This window comes from Cygnus atratus, chromosome 3 (genome assembly GCF_013377495.2).
Source record: "Cygnus atratus isolate AKBS03 ecotype Queensland, Australia chromosome 3, CAtr_DNAZoo_HiC_assembly, whole genome shotgun sequence".
NCBI lineage: Eukaryota > Metazoa > Chordata > Aves > Anseriformes > Anatidae > Cygnus > Cygnus atratus.
In genome coordinates, this window is record NC_066364.1 from 100,114,697 (window position 1) to 100,131,753 (window position 17,057).

At 36.4% G+C, this 17,057-nt stretch overlaps 1 protein-coding gene across 3 annotated transcripts in view; it reads left to right on the forward strand.

Annotated features, from left to right (window-relative positions):
• The window catches only part of GPATCH2 (G-patch domain containing 2), a 123,300-nt gene that overhangs the window by 1,431 nt on the left and 104,812 nt on the right, over positions 1 to 17,057 (forward strand). For all 3 annotated transcript variants that reach the window (XM_035557975.2, XM_035557993.2, XM_035557984.2), the window contains exons 2-3: positions 6,880 to 7,590; positions 11,853 to 11,914. In XM_035557975.2, coding sequence (XP_035413868.1) covers positions 6,880 to 7,590; positions 11,853 to 11,914 — 773 coding nt within the window. The remainder of the gene's footprint in view (positions 1 to 6,879; positions 7,591 to 11,852; positions 11,915 to 17,057) is intronic.

Below are 17,057 nucleotides of genomic sequence, written 5' to 3' on the forward strand. Positions count from 1 at the left end.
TTGGTTGTAGTCCGTAACACTTCAGAGAATGAGGTATGCTCTTCTGGCAGAATTATTTTTATTTCAGTACTAAGGCTGTATATAGCAGAAACTCTGCCTAAGATGTTCATAACTTGTATCCTTATTCTGGGGAAGTTTTCATTATAGACTTAACCTGTCTTCTGTCTTTAAATTTTATTATTTTGTGTCTGTATAAATTCATTTGGTTCCAGAGGCTTTAAAAACAGTGTTCAAGAACACAAGGTATGGGAGCTTAGCAAATTCTTCTGTAACTGTCATTAGACAGTGATTTTACTTGTCCAAATACACTGCTTAGAGTTAGTTAGCACAGAGACAATTATTGAAGCCCTATTTATTATCTATAGGATTGTTAGTTCAGTAGTTCTGAAGGAACATCTGTTAAAAATTCTGTTCCTCAGAGTCACTGTCTTGTCTTATCCTTATATGTAAGTTATTCCAGAAGCTGTCCTTTAAAAGAAATCCATTCAATTAAAATGCAGGAAAATATTTTTTCAGTGTATAATATGTAATACAGAAAATCAAGAACTTGGTCCTTCTAAAAGCATTAGGACCCCCCCTAAAGAAGCTGGTAGATTCTGAACTGCCGCAGAGTAGGAGTGTTCACTTTGGGTAGTAAATCTACTCTGAAGCTGATTTTTTTTTTTTTTTTTTTCCTGTGAATGCATATGATAATTTAGGAATGGTTTGTATTTCGGATACTTACTGGGCACTCTGATTCTTCTGATAATGACTTTGGTACAGCATATTATCATCACTTAACAGTTCATGTGATTATCCACCTTGACAATTAATTAATGAAGTCACGTGTCTGAAAAGGGCAAGCATATCAGGAAACGGCAGCATTGGGATTGCAAGAATTGCTACATCTCATGATAAATTGCTCCAAATCTCGCTTCTGGCTGACCAGTTCATTTGTGTTAGAGCCTTATTAAAAGCAGCTCATGTCAGCATCTTTCAGATGGTATAACATTGCTCTGTTCTGAATACTTCTTCACTGTTAAATATGAGTAGAGTATATTGTTTGAAAGACTTGATAGTATTCTTTGGTGTTCCTTCATAGGCAAACAGCAATTGCGGAAAAGTCAGATGTACTTCTTCCAGGTTTGTCTGGCCCTAATTTTCAGGAGGACCAGCAACATAATCAGCTGATGAAATTTCATTTTTCCTCAAATACTATTAACTTTTCCTTTTGTAGATCAAGTGCAGGGGAATTTCTAAACATGTCTAAAGAAGTTTCTCAAATGCATAGTCAGTACTGAGTATTGATGTGCTGTGTGTGTGTAACTGGAGAAATAAAATGTTGCTTGTAGTTGTGTATAAATAAATGTGTAGGAGCTGTATACCAGAAAGAGTTCATAGAAAATTCCAGCAAGTGTAGTAAGTGTGCATCTTTAATTGTAGAACTACGACTTCCCATAAATTTTCATTTTTTCAACCCCCCTTCTGTACTTTTAGTAGTTTGTGAAACTGATTCATATATATACACACAACTTCCTACAAAAAAAAAAAAGTTGCTATAACTCAAAGATGAGATATAGCCTGGGATTTGGGGTTTGTTTTTCCTTTTTCAGACATAGGCATGCTTCAAGACAGTCTCCTAACTTGTCTCAAGAGTCCTTGGTTCTTGTACTTGTTCAGAATATCTTACGTGAAGCTCAAAATAATTTTCTGACACTTAGTTCTTATAAGTTTTTGTTCTGACTCAGGTTTTTAAAATGTTGTTAAAATGAAGGTTACTTTTGTATCAAGTTTGTTTGATCTGTATGTGAAACTTACTCTGAACGTGTTGGCTCTTAGTCTTCATGGGAAGCACAGGGTCAGATCCTCAGAAGTGGAAGAGTGCAGGGATTCTCTGGTGCTTGCAGCTAGCTCTTCTGCCCCCTGTGATGGTTGGTGCAGGGCTAGAATGTGGTTTGCTCATTGTGTAACTCTGCAAACCTGATTGTGCTGGGAAGGACACCTAAAACCACAGCTGGATGCAGACATGGAACTGGATGCTTTGTGCCCTCCTGTTAGCGATGGCTGTTTGATGACTGGCAAGTTTAAATAATGAAGGCTCAACCTGTGTTTCTTGTACATACCATAATCTTCTATGTAACGTAGGTTTATAAGTTATTTCCTCACCTACCGTAATCTCTTGCTATCTATTTAATAATTTTTACTTAGTTGTCTTGCTTTAATTTGTTTCCCCCTTTATGCATATCCCAAGAGCAGTGATAGCTTTTGGGTTTGGAATCTGTATATTCTCCTGGCAAGGCAGTGAGATTTATCATCTGCTGCACCCTCCCAAATGCTTGCATCTGTTGACTCCAAATTTCGGTCACGTTCAGCAATAAAACAGCAGAGGTCTCAAAACTATTGTTTTGTGAAAATCGCTTCTGATGTGAGGAAATGGGATTCGAATTAATATCTGCCTGGGAATAAAGATGCAATGCGAGTACAACCAGTTTACAAGACATTAGAGAAACAAGATTATAGAAAGTCAGGATTTATAATCCTGATGTTCAAGGAACTAGTTGATTTTCTTGTGCTTTTAGCTTGTGATCAAGGTTGGTTGTGATGGCAGCAAAAATCCTGGTTCTGAGGAAATTGCTTTTCTTTGGATTTGTTATCGAGGGTTACTTTTCCGAATTGGTGAGATGGATGCAGCATAACTTTTGCTGTAAGGAACTCTTTATCTATTTAACAGAAAATTCTACAGAACCAGAAGGTAAACGTAAATGCAGCTGTCAGATGGTTTAGTAGAAGATATTACCTCTTCTTAAGAGTCCTGCAACTGGATTAGCTGTCCCATCAGCGTATTAAATGTTTGTTACATATTCAGTGAGTGGTCAGAGCTCTACGTTGTTGTGTTTTAGGTGGGAAGTGAACAACAAAAAATATGATAGTCAGTTTGCATTGAAAAATTAAGTGCCTGTTACTTCCCTTAGTAGTTTCTATGCTGAATGTTAATGCTTAACACAAGCTGTGTTAGCCCTTTTTGTAATAGGTGAAAGCAGTTATGTTGTTTCCTGCAACCAGTATTATTATGGTCTGCTTTGGTAAAGACAGAGAGGAAATGGGTCAGCCTTTAGTGAACTACATTAAAATTGCTTCAGATAAATGTAAAGGTCAGTGTGGGCAAACTATATTTTCTTATAGTAAAATAGAATCTTCTAGTGAAGACATTACAGTTTATTGCTAGCTGTGGGCTGTTGCTGTAACAACATTTTTATAGCCTTGTGTGAGTCATGCTAAACTACGGCTCAACTTATATTTTATGTACCACAATAGGCTGTTCCGCACTCCTTATTACAATCTGTGAAATTTCTCATCTTAGTGAATGCAGTTGATACTGGTTATATCTTTAATACTTTTTGTCTGACTTCCATTATCGCAGTTATTTTTCAACCTATTTCAAACACAAATATTTTTGTTACTGTAAGCAGTGATGATTGAAATATGTGCCACAGGTTTGGAATACAACCTTGACAGCTGGTTGTGATCAGGGCAGAAAGCTGCAAAACTGGACTTGTCTGACAAATAGCACAGTAATAGACACATACTCCTGAATTTTGGAAACGGGTTTCAGTTTAACTCTTCTGTCTGGTCATTGAAGCCATTTTTGCTTCAATTATAGCATGACAAATGAGAGCTCCAATAAAATTAATCAAAAGAGATTTCCTGGGCTTTCTGGAGAAGTGAAGTTTTAATGTGAGCCACTGGCACGTTGAAGGTGCAGTGTGGTTAAAAGGCTGAAGAACAGTGGGTTGTCTCCATCTATTACTAGGGATCTTCTACTATCCCAAATTGATCAAGTAATTCTGATAATCATCCTTTCTAAAGTAATTGCGGTATTGTCTGATCTATCCAAGATGTAATGCAGTTAGGGTACAGCTGTATTATGCACAAGACCATGGCTGTAATTTGTAGGGTAAACAAGATCACTGCCCTATACAGATCTTGGTTTATATGTTGCAGCTTTGAGATCAGTGAAGAGCTGTGATATTCAATAGAAATGATAAATTGCAGAAATGCTTAAGATTCAAAGTTGTAATTTAATGGAAACTAAATACTGTACTGCTTGGGGCCTTTTAAGAATCATGCTGTCCCTTTACTTCCAAAACACTTAATAGTGTTCACTCCTCTTGAGTTTCATCTTTTAATCTGACACCATCTGTATTGATAGTATTTATTGGGGAATTCAAGGCAGGTTAGATCAGATATATAAATCCAAAGTGGATATATTCTGTTTGATCTTGAAGTATTCCATAGAACTAAAGCAACTTTACCAGCATACTTATGCCATTATCTGAAGTAAATTGATATGCCCACTGTAGGAGCTACATTGATTTTAGTGATAGTTATCCATATGGATTAAGGATGCTGAATTGAATGAATTAATCATAAACTGTGGTGTAAGACATTAGTATCCCCATTTTACTTTGTGCTGCAGGGGAAGCAGCAGAATGGGCTGCAAGAATGTATACGTTCCAGTTAATATTTTGGTATGGTAGCAGAAGAAATCTGTTCTTTTTGAGAAGTGAAGGTACCTTTAAGCCTACTAGTTCAGTTCTGCTTCTTTCAGTTCTGCTCTGGATGTGAAAGCCTGCAGCAGAAGGGCTGCGCAGGTAGCTGGGGAAACTGATGGCTCATGCTATCCCAAATAAATCTACTGGAGTTCATCTGAGTCTTATGCTCCTTTATATTAACTCAGAAGGATTAGAAAGCCCCCTAAACCAGAAGAGCATCTTTTCTGATATCTGCACCTGAAAGGATATCTGTCTTCATGGGGTGTTTAACAGTAAGGCTAAGGGGGCTAGTGCCTTCCTGGCAGCGGTTGTAGCCGCTGAGAAATGTGGGCAAGTTCATCCATGTAGGTGAATAGAAAAGCTTGTACAAATATACATGGACTTGCCTTTACCAGTGATTAAAGTTCCTACTTCAAAAGCCAATACAAAACAAAAATGCCCATGTGATAATAAAAACTTAGAAAGTAAAAGCAAGATTAGCTTTAAATCATTGTAATAGCACATGTCTATAAAATTGAATCCTAGATTAACTGGCTTTCTCTTCTCTCTCTGGATTTTCAAATAATTATTGCTTCCTTTGAAACACTTTTCCTGTTCTGCTCTTTCTCTTGCTTCCGAGAAGTATTTTTTGTGTGATTGTGGAGGTTTTGATGCTTGGGAACCAAATGGCTTAAGGAAACTTGTAGTATTCTTCCAGAGCTGTTTTCACTCATTACAAGATAATACGAAGTTTCTGCTGTACCAGAGCAGAAGAAAGCAGAAGAGCCAGAGAAAATCTTAGGTTAAGAGGGAGTAATGGGACTAGAGATTTCAGCAGGTTAGAAAAAGATATGAGAAATGAATGCAAGTGACACTCTAGTTTCAGGAATTCAAAATGAGCTTGCATTTGTAGCACTCTGTGTTTTTGGTAATCTTGCAATTGGAATGTGTGAGTATTTGTGAAAACTATTTAAAAGGAGAATATATCATGTCTTTAGGTAAGAGTTTTCATGACCAGCTTAGGTTTATTCTTAAAGTGCTCATCAGTTCCTTCGTTAATATTTAACACTTGTGTGCTTTGTGTTCACGATTGTAACCAGCTAAGCATCTTTAACACTAGAGTTTGTGGTGAATGAGAGGGGAAGCCTGTGCGCTATGTATGCAGAATTTCTCCACATCTACAACTCTACTGCTATGGGTAGAAGACTAGTTATTAACAATAAGTAGTTATAATAGTGGTAATAGTAAGTTGTGTTGTAAAATGAAGAATCTTGCTTCTAAACATCCTCTGTATAACTTACAGGCAGTCCTCTCTATTTATCACTTGGCATAATGTAGTCAAGAGCATGAATGTTTCTCTTGGCTTTACTTAGGCAAAAATGGTCTTCTGATGCTTTGATGGGAGAATCTGATCACCGTGTTTACAGAGCAGGGTCACTGCCTGCAGAGAAGGATTAGAGTTCAGCAGTCTATTGTTGTTCACTCATACTCTACAAGAACATAACTACTAAAAGAGAACTTACTGAAGCACACTGAGTTAGGCACGCTAAATACTAGTGAAATTTGAGGAGGGAGGAGTGACACATTTAAAAGGTAAAGGCATCCATCAGACAGTGTGTGTGGTTAGGGATATTTTTCCTTACACAAGTGTGTGGTTCTATTGATGGTGGTGCCTAGATGTGGTAGGAAACTTTGCATTTGATACTTTAGAATTACTTGTAGCAAGGTATTCTCTCAACTTAATATCACTCCACTGAATCAATATTTTAAAAAATGAAATAGATATTAGCCATTTGGAAAGATGGATTTACTATTTTAAAAGTCATCTATTATCCAAGAATTACTGTCTTCGTTTTGGCATCTAGGTAGCATCAAGAGATAATTATCCTTTAAAGATTTTATCCCAATGACAACTCTTAAACAGAACTCGCTAATACACTACCAAGGAGTAATATTACGTATTCAATTTCCCATTCATAATTTTAAAACATGCTCCCTGCCTACAGTTAGAGTGGGTGTTCTTGCAATGTGGAATCCCTGAAAATCATGAAAATGTGATGAGAAGAATTAAATCCAAACAATAATAGCGAGGTCAACAATAAATAGGGGAAAAAAGTTGCTCTTGTTTCCAAGACAGAAAATTGGGATGGTAGCTTTTAAAAGGTGTACTAGTGTGTTGCAAGTAGTGTAGGACCAGCTGGCAAGGTTTTGGATCTCATCAGAAATAAAATGATGTTCTGAGATGGGTATTAAGACTATAATGCCTAAAGTGACTAAAATTATTTTGGCAGATAAAATTTTATTTGATGATTTTCAGATTCATCTGTTGGTTTCTTTGTGTGTTTTCTTTTTCTCTTGGAAAATGCAGGCATTTCAGTAGGACTATGGAGGAGCTGGTTCATGATCTAGTCTCAGCACTGGAAGAAAGTTCAGAACAAGCCAGAGGAGGTTTTGCTGATACTGGAGATCATTCTCGAAGTGTGTCTTGTCTTCTAAAGCGACAGGCAAGAAAAAGGAGGGGACGAAAAAGACGTTCATTTACCACCCATCATCCTTGGGAGACTGGTCACTGTTTAAGTGAAGGTTCGGATTCCAGTTTAGAAGAATCAAGCAAAGATTACAGGGAGAATCATGCTAATAAGAAAGACCACAGTGACTCGGATGACCAGTTATTGGTTGCTAAACGTAGGCCTTCCTCAAACTTAAATAACATTAGAGGCAAAAGACCTCTATGGCATGAATCAGATTTGGCTGTGGACAGTTTAGGAAATAGAACTTTGCGTAGGAGAAGAAAGGTGAAACGGATGGCAATAGATCTGCCATCAGAAGTTTCTAATGCACTGACAATAACTCAACAGCAGGATAACAGAGATCAAGAAATGGACAATGACAACAAATTGTACCAACATCAAGAGTTTTCCAAGAGCAAAGTGAAAAAAAGAAAAGTAGCTGCAGTTCGACAAGGACCAGAAGTCTTGGATGAAGGAGTAGTAATAGAAAACGAAGAAGTGAACCAAGCAAATAAGGACAAAATGGACTATGAGGAGCAAAAGGGCTCAGATGAGAACATGAGTGACAGGTTATTCTTTCTCTTCCTTTTTTACAGAAACTTTACATAATGTTTGTTTGCTTATGTTACTATTGCTAATGTTGGAAATATTTGTTTTTTTCTTTAATTTCAAGGTTAAATCAGCAGTATCTGTTTTAAAAAGTTACTCATAGAGTTGTTTAGGTTTTTTGGTCATAAATCTACTATTCTTAATGTACCGAGCCAAGTTGATCAGGTTAAAGGAATTCAGCATAAAATAGTCATGTAGCAGAGGAATAACAGTAATAATACATTCTAATTGTTTCAAGGTTAAGAATGACAGAATGCACAGATGATTAATACGTTCTTTTTCTGGGTATTTCAACTGGTGACAGTTCTCAGACATTCTTACAGACAATAATTTAGATTTTCTAATTTCTACACGTTGGTGCTTCGATTGTTATCTCTATTCATCAGAAAGGTTGTCAGTGTTTAGATTTGCCATTTAGACAGTATGTTCCTTTGTGTCATGGGCATGAAAAGTCTGCAGGTTGCTAAGGATATACATCATTTATGAAATGCAAAAACCAATTTACAGTTCAGAAACACCTGAGCTTGCCATTAGAAAAATGGGGGAATGATGACCCTTTGGCAGTACACCTCATCCATCCATTCCAGACAGCTGGCATACTACAATGGTAATTGTTTCGAAAGTACTATTTTGACAACACAGTAAGGTGTAAGTCATTTTTCCACCGTACACCAGGGACTTTACCTGCAGGGCCTGGTAAGCCTGATTATGTTCATCCCATGTGTCTGGTTCTGAATGCAGAACTGTCAACAAGAAAGACTCCTATTAAAACACACAACTTCGGTCACTTGCTTGACAGTACTACTGTCTCTGGTTTTATTTTTTGTAGGCATTTTATCTATAAACTGTTGAGCAGACAGATTGGTTGCTGTAATGACAGCAGTATTGATAAGTGACTAACTGGAATTATTGTCAGAAAAGTTCTTCCAAGTCTTTTTTTATTACATGCTGGTTTTGTCCCTCACCTGCAGACAATATGCAGTTGAAAGAGCGACGTGAATCTTGACTCTTAAAGATTATTCCTAATGTCTTAATTAGTAGAACAGAAGCAGTATTTCAGGGCAGCAAGTTCAATTTCAGACTTCTCACTTCAATGTTTAAGTCAGGGGTGTGACTTGCCAGGGAGCCTTTAGAAAACTTCCTTCTTCTTTGATACTGAGAATTGGCCTCCCCCCCAGATTTGGTATTTAAAGACAGATAATTAGAGTCATAGAAAGGCTCGGGTTGGAAGGAACTTTAAAGATCATCTAGTTCTAACTCTTCTGCCATGGGCAGGTATGAAAAGAAAGTTTCCTTGGAGCTAGGAACAGTTGAATAATTTATCTTATGTCCATATTCTGGTCACATTTTTATTTTTAAAAGACTTTCTTGTTTGTTTGTTGTTTTTGTTTTTTTAGTTCAGGGCTCAGTCTTCAAGCACGTAAAATGTTGGCATCTATATGATTCCAAAGATGAATTCCTGTGCACTTGGTTTTGAGCACTGGAAATAAGATTTGTGATCAGAGCCTGTCCCTTTCCCATTCTCCCTTATCCTTAATGCTGAACTCCTTGGCCAAATTCAGACCAATTTGGCAATGTGTGGAGTTCTGGATGATGATTTAAAGCCTACAAACTTTGGCACTTGTTTGCTTTTTAAGTGACTAAATAGTGATGAAATCTCAATTGCTGCTTTTGAAAATGAGAGCTGCTGAACTCAGTCCTTTCATGCAAGAGATGCCCCCCCCAGCATCCTGCCAGTTCCTGCGTGTAGGGAGGCTGCTCAGTTCCTGGGGACAGGACTGAATGGGAAACAAGGCCACGGGTTAAGGGACACGTTGCTGGTAATTATGACTACTAATCAAAATATTTGTTTCCACAATTGTGCAAATAAAGCTGTAAAAACTTTTTCAGTAGCAAAGGTGTTCCTTCCAAGTTTTTGCTTGCTGTTTTATAGTTAAAAGGGATCTGTAGCATTTTTCTTTTTTCCTAGAAGTCTTTTGGGGAGAATTCTCTTTACAAAGCAGAGGAATTAGCAAAGTACAGTGTTAGAATTCTATTAAGATTGTAAATAACTTGCATCATAACAACTTTTATTTACTTAGATATTAATATGTTAATTCCAGAGATTTTGAATTTATTCAGTGAAGTGATTACAATGTAGCAGTTAGCTCAGGTGTGGCTCTGGCCTTATTTGACTGTGACTGAAGGGGAATGAACACTGGCTGCTGTGGGATATGTCAGTGTTATAGTTTATTTTTCTTTTTTTAACAAGGGAAAATAAGAATAATTTTGAAAGCTTCAAGTGGTTGTTTTCATGAACTGGTTAGTTCTTCTATGACAATTATGGCACAACTCAAATGTTTTTTTAAAAAGAAAAGTCTGTTCTCAAATAGGAAATCTTGGTGAGAAAACTGGTAGAAATACTAGGGTTGAAGGTTTTCCGGGCTTTTGTTTTAAGTACAAAGAACAATTTTTAATAAATGGACGGGAAGAACCCATGAAAAAGGGGGGGGGGTATTTTTTTTGAGAAATGTGTAATGTAAAACTGTGCACAATAAAATGTAAGGAAAGTAAAGCCATGTGTGTTGTAATTAAAGTGAGGATGGGATGCTTGCTAGAGAGAAGTTTCTAGGCCTTGCAGCATCAGGAGGTTCAAGTCGTGGTCTCCTTCATGAAAGATGGTTCCATCTCCAGTGCTTGTAATTCCTGTCGTCTTTCTTATGCTTAGGACAATTGCGCAAGTTAAGTGCTTAAGTCTCTGTTCTTACTTTATTATGTGTAAAAGATGTATGGATAAGTAATGTTTATCCAGTAAGAATACATGTAAGCAAAAGATACAGCAAAGATTAAGAAAACTTCATTTTCAAGCTGTAAAAAAAAAAAAAAAGGAAAAAAAAACACCACAGTACTTATTGGCTCCTGATACCATACCATTTCAGATCATGTTGGAATGCCTCCCAAAGGAAGATATGAAACCAAATAATGTAGTTCTAATTAAACACAAATTAGACTAATTTTATATAATTAATCTTCGCAGCTCAAAAATATTGAGGCTCATTTTTGGGATTAACATTTAAAAGGAAAGAGTTTTCTTAAGCTTACTAGTTATTTAGAAACAAAAATTAAAACTAGTCTAAACGTGTGAAAAGCTTAATTAAACTGAAATTGAATGTAAGTCTACATGTATATTTTAATACGGGTAAGTGGAGAAATGTGAACAGACCTCAACTTCTTTTTACATACATAGCAAGTATGAAAAGTTGGAGGTAACTTGTATTTGAATGTGTAAGGTGAACTGAAGTGATTTTTTTTCAAATTGTTCTACATTTCACTGTGTGTAAAATGTGATGAGATTACTTCATAACAGAGCTGCTCTCTTCACAGGAAGGTAAACAAATGGCTTACAAAAAATCCTTTCATGTGAAACTCACCAAATTGTGACCTGTTATTAAAAGACAAGGGAATATTTTAATTCTAGAGATGCATAGAATATTGTTTGTAATATGTATACAGCAAAGACCAAAAAACTTCAACTATTGGTATTTTTTTTGGAGAGCAGTATGTGCATGTTGTATACAGGCATTCCGATTTTCAGGCCCTGACAGAAATCACAGAAAAGTAAAGTATGTTGCATTTTTCGTTGGTGCTGTGACCATCAATCATACTTACTTTCTTCAGGGTGACCTTTATTTTCATTTAATTGGCTACCATTGTTGAAAACTTTATTCTTTCCTACCAAGTAGCATGTTGTGAATCCTAAAGCAGTGTCTTTTCCAGAATATTTGCAAATGGTATTTGGAAAGGTAATACGATTTTTTTTCAGACTCCTATACTTCATGTGCTGAAGGAAGCCTTAGACTGCTTTTGATTGAGACTTCTCCTATTTTATTGAGCAGTGGTGTTCCAGGATCAAGTTGAATTGCACACCATAAGAAAGGAGCAGTGAACATTTGATGGAAGCAGATAATAAAATGCATCAATTGTGTCAGCACCTCGTTGCAGTCACATCTGGCTTACTGTCAGGGTACCATTAGATTCCTGTGGTTTTATGTGCCAAAAATAATATGCTTTGTAGTTAATGGAACTAGGATATTTGCAGTTTGATTAAAAAAAAAAAATCCTATTTTCTTTCCGATCTTTGTTGTGCTTAAGTTCCGTCTGAGCACAGCCTTGTCTCCTTAAAATTTTACGACTGAAAGATCAATTGTTCTTTTGATCTGTTTCTTTCTTTCTCTTATTACAGTGAATCCAGCAGTCTGAGCAGCAGTGATGCTGGTTTGTTTACCAATGATGAGGGAAGACAAGGTATTGAAACAATCTTACCCTTCTCTACCCCTCCTCAAACCACATCAGTTGAAATTCTGTAAGCGTTACAAGTTATTTCATAGGTTAATTACTATTTCAGTTGTTATTACTATTTTAATGAGCTGAAATATAGCTTTCTTTCAGGGTTTTTGAAATGTTATGTGTGGGTGTCCCGAATCCATGACTTAATCAAAAACCTGTCTTGAGAAACAGTCTCTGTAATACAATAAACTTACAAAAATCTTTTGGAGACGTTCAAGTTACCTATACTAATATTTAATTCTTCAGTTGCTCCAGTTTTCTGACAAGACTGATCATAGTACTGACTTTCAAGCTATTTTCTTGGCTCTTTTCTGTGTTTATTTTCCCAAATTGTTGTAGCAGGATTTTATGGTTTGTTTTCATCCAGAGATGGCATTTGCTAAGCAGCCATTCATTTTTTAGCAGTCTAAAACTGAGATCAAAAGATGCACCCTGTTTAAGTCTCTCCCCTCTGAATAACATATTTATTTCAGTTTAAATTAAAGATTCAAAATTTTCCTTTAGTATGCATGATCTTCTCATATCTTTTTGTGATAAAGCTATTGAGGATGGAGGTACAAGACTTTTTCTTTTTAAGTTCAGTATTTATTGCAGTCTTAAATTAAGTGCAACTCATTTACCTGCATTATGCTAGCATTATAGTACCCATCTCACAGAATAGGAACCTGCAGTCTTTGACAGTATCCAAAAATGAGGCAAAAATAGTCTCTCAGGTAATTAAGACTTGTTTTTCCATTGTCAATTCTAAGTTGATGGTAATGTAAACTATTTTCTTATGCAGTTTGCCAAAGACTATTTCTCAAGTCTGTGCAAGAAAATGAAACCTGGCCTATTCCACAGCAGCGATCTAGGTTAAAGGAATGTTCTTTCTTGATCTCTTCTGTTTTTTCTCTTCAAACAGTTAGATAGTGAGATAGTTATTTAGACTGTAGAACAGAGATGTTTTCCCTGCTCATTTGTCCAAGGCAAACAAAAACTTGTGCTATGCATACTGTACCTCTCATTCTGTCTTTACCTGTTTTAACATGGAGCTTTTCTAAATAATTTAAGCTGTTTTTGAATGTTTAGATAATCTCCTAACTTCAGAGAAAATTTTCAAAATGAGATACTTCCAGAAGATCTCCTTTTACTTCCCTATATGAATTTCTCTTTTAACTTGCAGTTCTTAATGCATTTCTCCTCTACATTTGTATGTAAGGTGACTTACCACACTTCATAATTACATATATTTGAAGTACCCTTTGAATATATTTGTATCAATATTTTTTCCTTAGATAGTGAATTACATTATTTGAATCTTTGAATAATATTGTTGAAAATGTCAGTAGCTTTCTGTTTTTCTTATGTTTTGTGGGAGGAGAAAAGGGGAGGGATCAGTGAACAATATTTTTTTCTCAGGTGTGGTGTTACCTTTTTTCAGTGTTGGTTCTTTACAGATGGAATTCTTCTTTGTGTCTGTTTGATTTTTGAATCTTGATTCAATTTGTGGTAATGTCAGGAAGAAAGTGTTAGACCTGAAATAGTATTCTTAATTATAAATAAAAAGAACAAGAATAATTAATCTTGAGGGTATTGTCAGAACAAAATTTTATTTTTTTTCCCTCTAGTTTGCACTGGTCATTCTATGGGTGTGATCAGAAGTCCATTAAATTCACAATGAATCTCATTCAGATATTTTTAAATCTGCATTTATCTTTTTTTGTGAAGACTTTTCCATGAAAGTGCTATTAGAGACCCTACTGTAAAAACAAAATAACTTATTTTCTAACAATATTTATTGCCATCCCAAAAGAAAAATGGTAGTAATTTTTATCTTTTTATTCCCCTTATGAAATAAGATGAGATTTTTATTTCTTTGAATTAATTTATAGCTGTGTTGAGATGCAAGCAAGATTGAAAACAGTGAAGAAGGGAGAAAATAAGTCTGATTAAAAACAAAAGAGAAGTCTAGGTGAAAGAAACAAAGCTGGAAGAGGACAAGATGAAAACATTAAAGGAAGAACTATCTGATTTTGTTGGCCATCTTTAAAACCTATACTCCAGTTCCTGTCTTCACAGTGTCCCTCTTCTAGGATGTATGTTCAGAACATCAGCATCTTGACATCATTTGTAGTTCAAATTTTCTGCACCTCTGACTTTAGGTTTCTGCTAAGTCAAGTGGAGAACCAGAGATTGATTAATGCTGCCTTGAGAAATACTTGGTTTAAATGATGTGCCTGCCATCATTCAGAAATTTGGGTAGCAGAGGATAAGAGGATCCTGTTCGCCAGGGCAACGTTTGTTCATTTTGCCTCTCTGAGGTTAAGAACCTGCATATCTCATTTACTGCAGACAAATACTCTTTATAAAATCCTAATTAATTCCTAAATTAATCCTATGGGACAGACTTTCTAGAAAAGAAAGTGATCTAAGGCAGCAATTTCTTGAGCAGTTGGCCAGAGAGTTAAATAATTCAATATTCAGTTCTGAACTCAGGAGTGACTGACCTTGCTACTTCTAATACTTTCCAAAATTTTTTTTGTTTGTTTTCTACCATATGATATGTACTCTGTCCACAGACTCTTAGAAGAATTTCAACTTTTAAAACTTTGATTCAAGAGCACTCAGTGTAGATGTAATTGGGCATAATAGTGGGATAATCAAGATATATTTTGATTAACGTTCACTATTGTTATTAAAAAAATAGAATTACTCAGCAGATAGCCGCTATCTTCTTTGGTGACTGAACAGTTAACAAACCTGAAGTGAAAACTTATGAATTGTATGTTTTTGCAGGTTTGTAAACTGGACAACACTAGGGTAAGATTTAGCGTGGTTAGCAAAAAACAAAATCCTGTGCAAATATAAAGCCCATGAGCCAAAGTATGGACATGGGAAAGCTTGCCAAGAAAGTGATCAAAAAAAATGAACAGTGGCTGAAACTTTATCAGAAATTCTTGCCATTTCCCTTTTTTTCTTACTCTTCGTTTCTAATAGCATCTTTATAAATGGCTCTTTTTTTTTTTTTTTTTCAATATTAAAATCTAACAATAATGCTATGTCCAGTGTAGGAAATTTTTGCAAGTAGTTTTGGTAAAGAAATGGAAGGCCTAACCTTTTATTGCAACATGTCATACAACATTAATTATAGGCCTAGATAATAGGATTACCTGCAGTTTCAAGGCACTTTACAAGTTGAGCTTTCAACACAATGCAGATAAATCTAACGTTATTCCAATACTAATCGTTGATACTGCTTTTTTTGTGTGTGTGTTGGGGGGGGACTGTCAAATTTCAAGCCTCTTAAATCATAATGTGCAGCACTTAAAATGTACTTTAAGATCTCAGGAAGCTAGAAACAAAATTACATTAATAATGTTAAATAGTTAAAATTGGAGGTCAGGGAAAGTTGGATTTGCATTGTGGATGTGGTTAAGCTTTTAAATCTAGCTCTTTTGTTATTTTGTGATTAAACATATTTGTTACTGTGTCCTTTAAAATAATCCAGTATTCATCAGCATATGAGAGTGATGCCTTAGATAGCATCTCAGTAGCTGCAGGTGCCAATGGTGTTCCCCAATAATAAGAGAGACGGAATGTGCAACACTATGTGCAGTCACAGCAGTTTTAAACTGTTGTAGCTAATTTGTTTATAATCTCTGCAGGTGCAGAACAAGCAACATGAAGTTGTTTGTGAACAGAATAATTGAAATACTAAATATTGTCAGTGGTTCACAATTGTAGAGGTAAATAAAAGGTGAGGTCTTATGATATCTCCAGTTTATTAAAGGCAGAACTACACACTTGCTTTATTCAAGAGCAGGTTATAGAATAGTTCGGTTGGAAGGGGCCTTCAAAGATTGAGTCCAGCTGCCTGACCGCTTCAGGGCTAACCAAAAATTAAAGCATATTATTGAGGGCATTAGCTAAATGCTTCTTAAACACTGACAGGCATCGGGCATCAACTCCGTGTCTAGGAAGCATGCTCCAGTGTTTGACCACCCTAATAGTAAATATTTGTTTCCTAATGTCGAGTCTGAACCTCCTCTGGTGCCATTCTCATGCATCCACAGGTTCCTTCTCCGATTTCCCTGCTCAGGAAGTTGTTGAGAGCAATTAGATTGCCTTTTGGCCTTCTTTTCTCCAGACTAGACAACCCAAGTGTCCTCAGTCTCTCCTCACAGGACATGCCTTCTAGCCCTTTTACCAGCCTTGTTGCCTTCCCTCTGGATGCTTTCAGGGATCTTAACTTCCTTTTTATATTGTGGAGCCCAGAACTGCATGCAATATTTAAGGTGAGGCTGCATCAGTGCTAACTCTAGTGGAAGGATCACCTCTTTTACCAGCTGTCTGTGCTGTGTCTAATGCATCCAAAGCTGTGATTTGCCCTCATGGCTGCTAGGGCACACTCCTAACTCACGTTGAGCCTCTTATTGATAGTATGGTATTAAATGATATCATACAATGATAACAAATATGTTAAATTGGTCAGAAAGGGTGTGGGGAGGCCTTCATGTGAAGTTTTCAAGCTTGAATCAGAAGAACCAACTACTTCAATTGAGTTGTCTCGCTAACCCTTTCACTGAGGTAGCTCTGTAGAGCACAGACAAAATGCAGTGTGGATGGTACCCTCTGTGGGTGGGTAACTTAATCTTCTGCTTTCCTGAAACTTTAGGCCAAACTCCTTGTCTGTGTTGTAGTGAATCTCCTGGTTGTTATGTCTCCGTATTGTTATTACAGTCCTTAGCAGTGGCTTTGTTTATTTTTACCTAGAAAGCTGTATAATTTGCAGGGTTGTGGAAATGAGACCCTCATCATAGGGTATTTCACAGCTCATGGGCTATTGCTTGCTGTGCACGAGTTGGTGGATAATGGAACAGCATAGCATCAAGTGGTGTTTTTAGGACTATGGTGCCAAACTTTTCACAGCAGCCCCTCAAACTGTGTTGTGGTTGTTACAGGCAAGCACATGTACCCTGTATGTGACTGCTATAAAGGGTAGTCTGGCCATTTTGAAATAAATCTCGGAAAGGGGGGGAAATCTGTGCGCAGTGAAAAGTGTTTGGTTAAGCTAAAATAAGACTCTTGAAGCATAACCTGCTATTCTGATACTGGTGGTGCA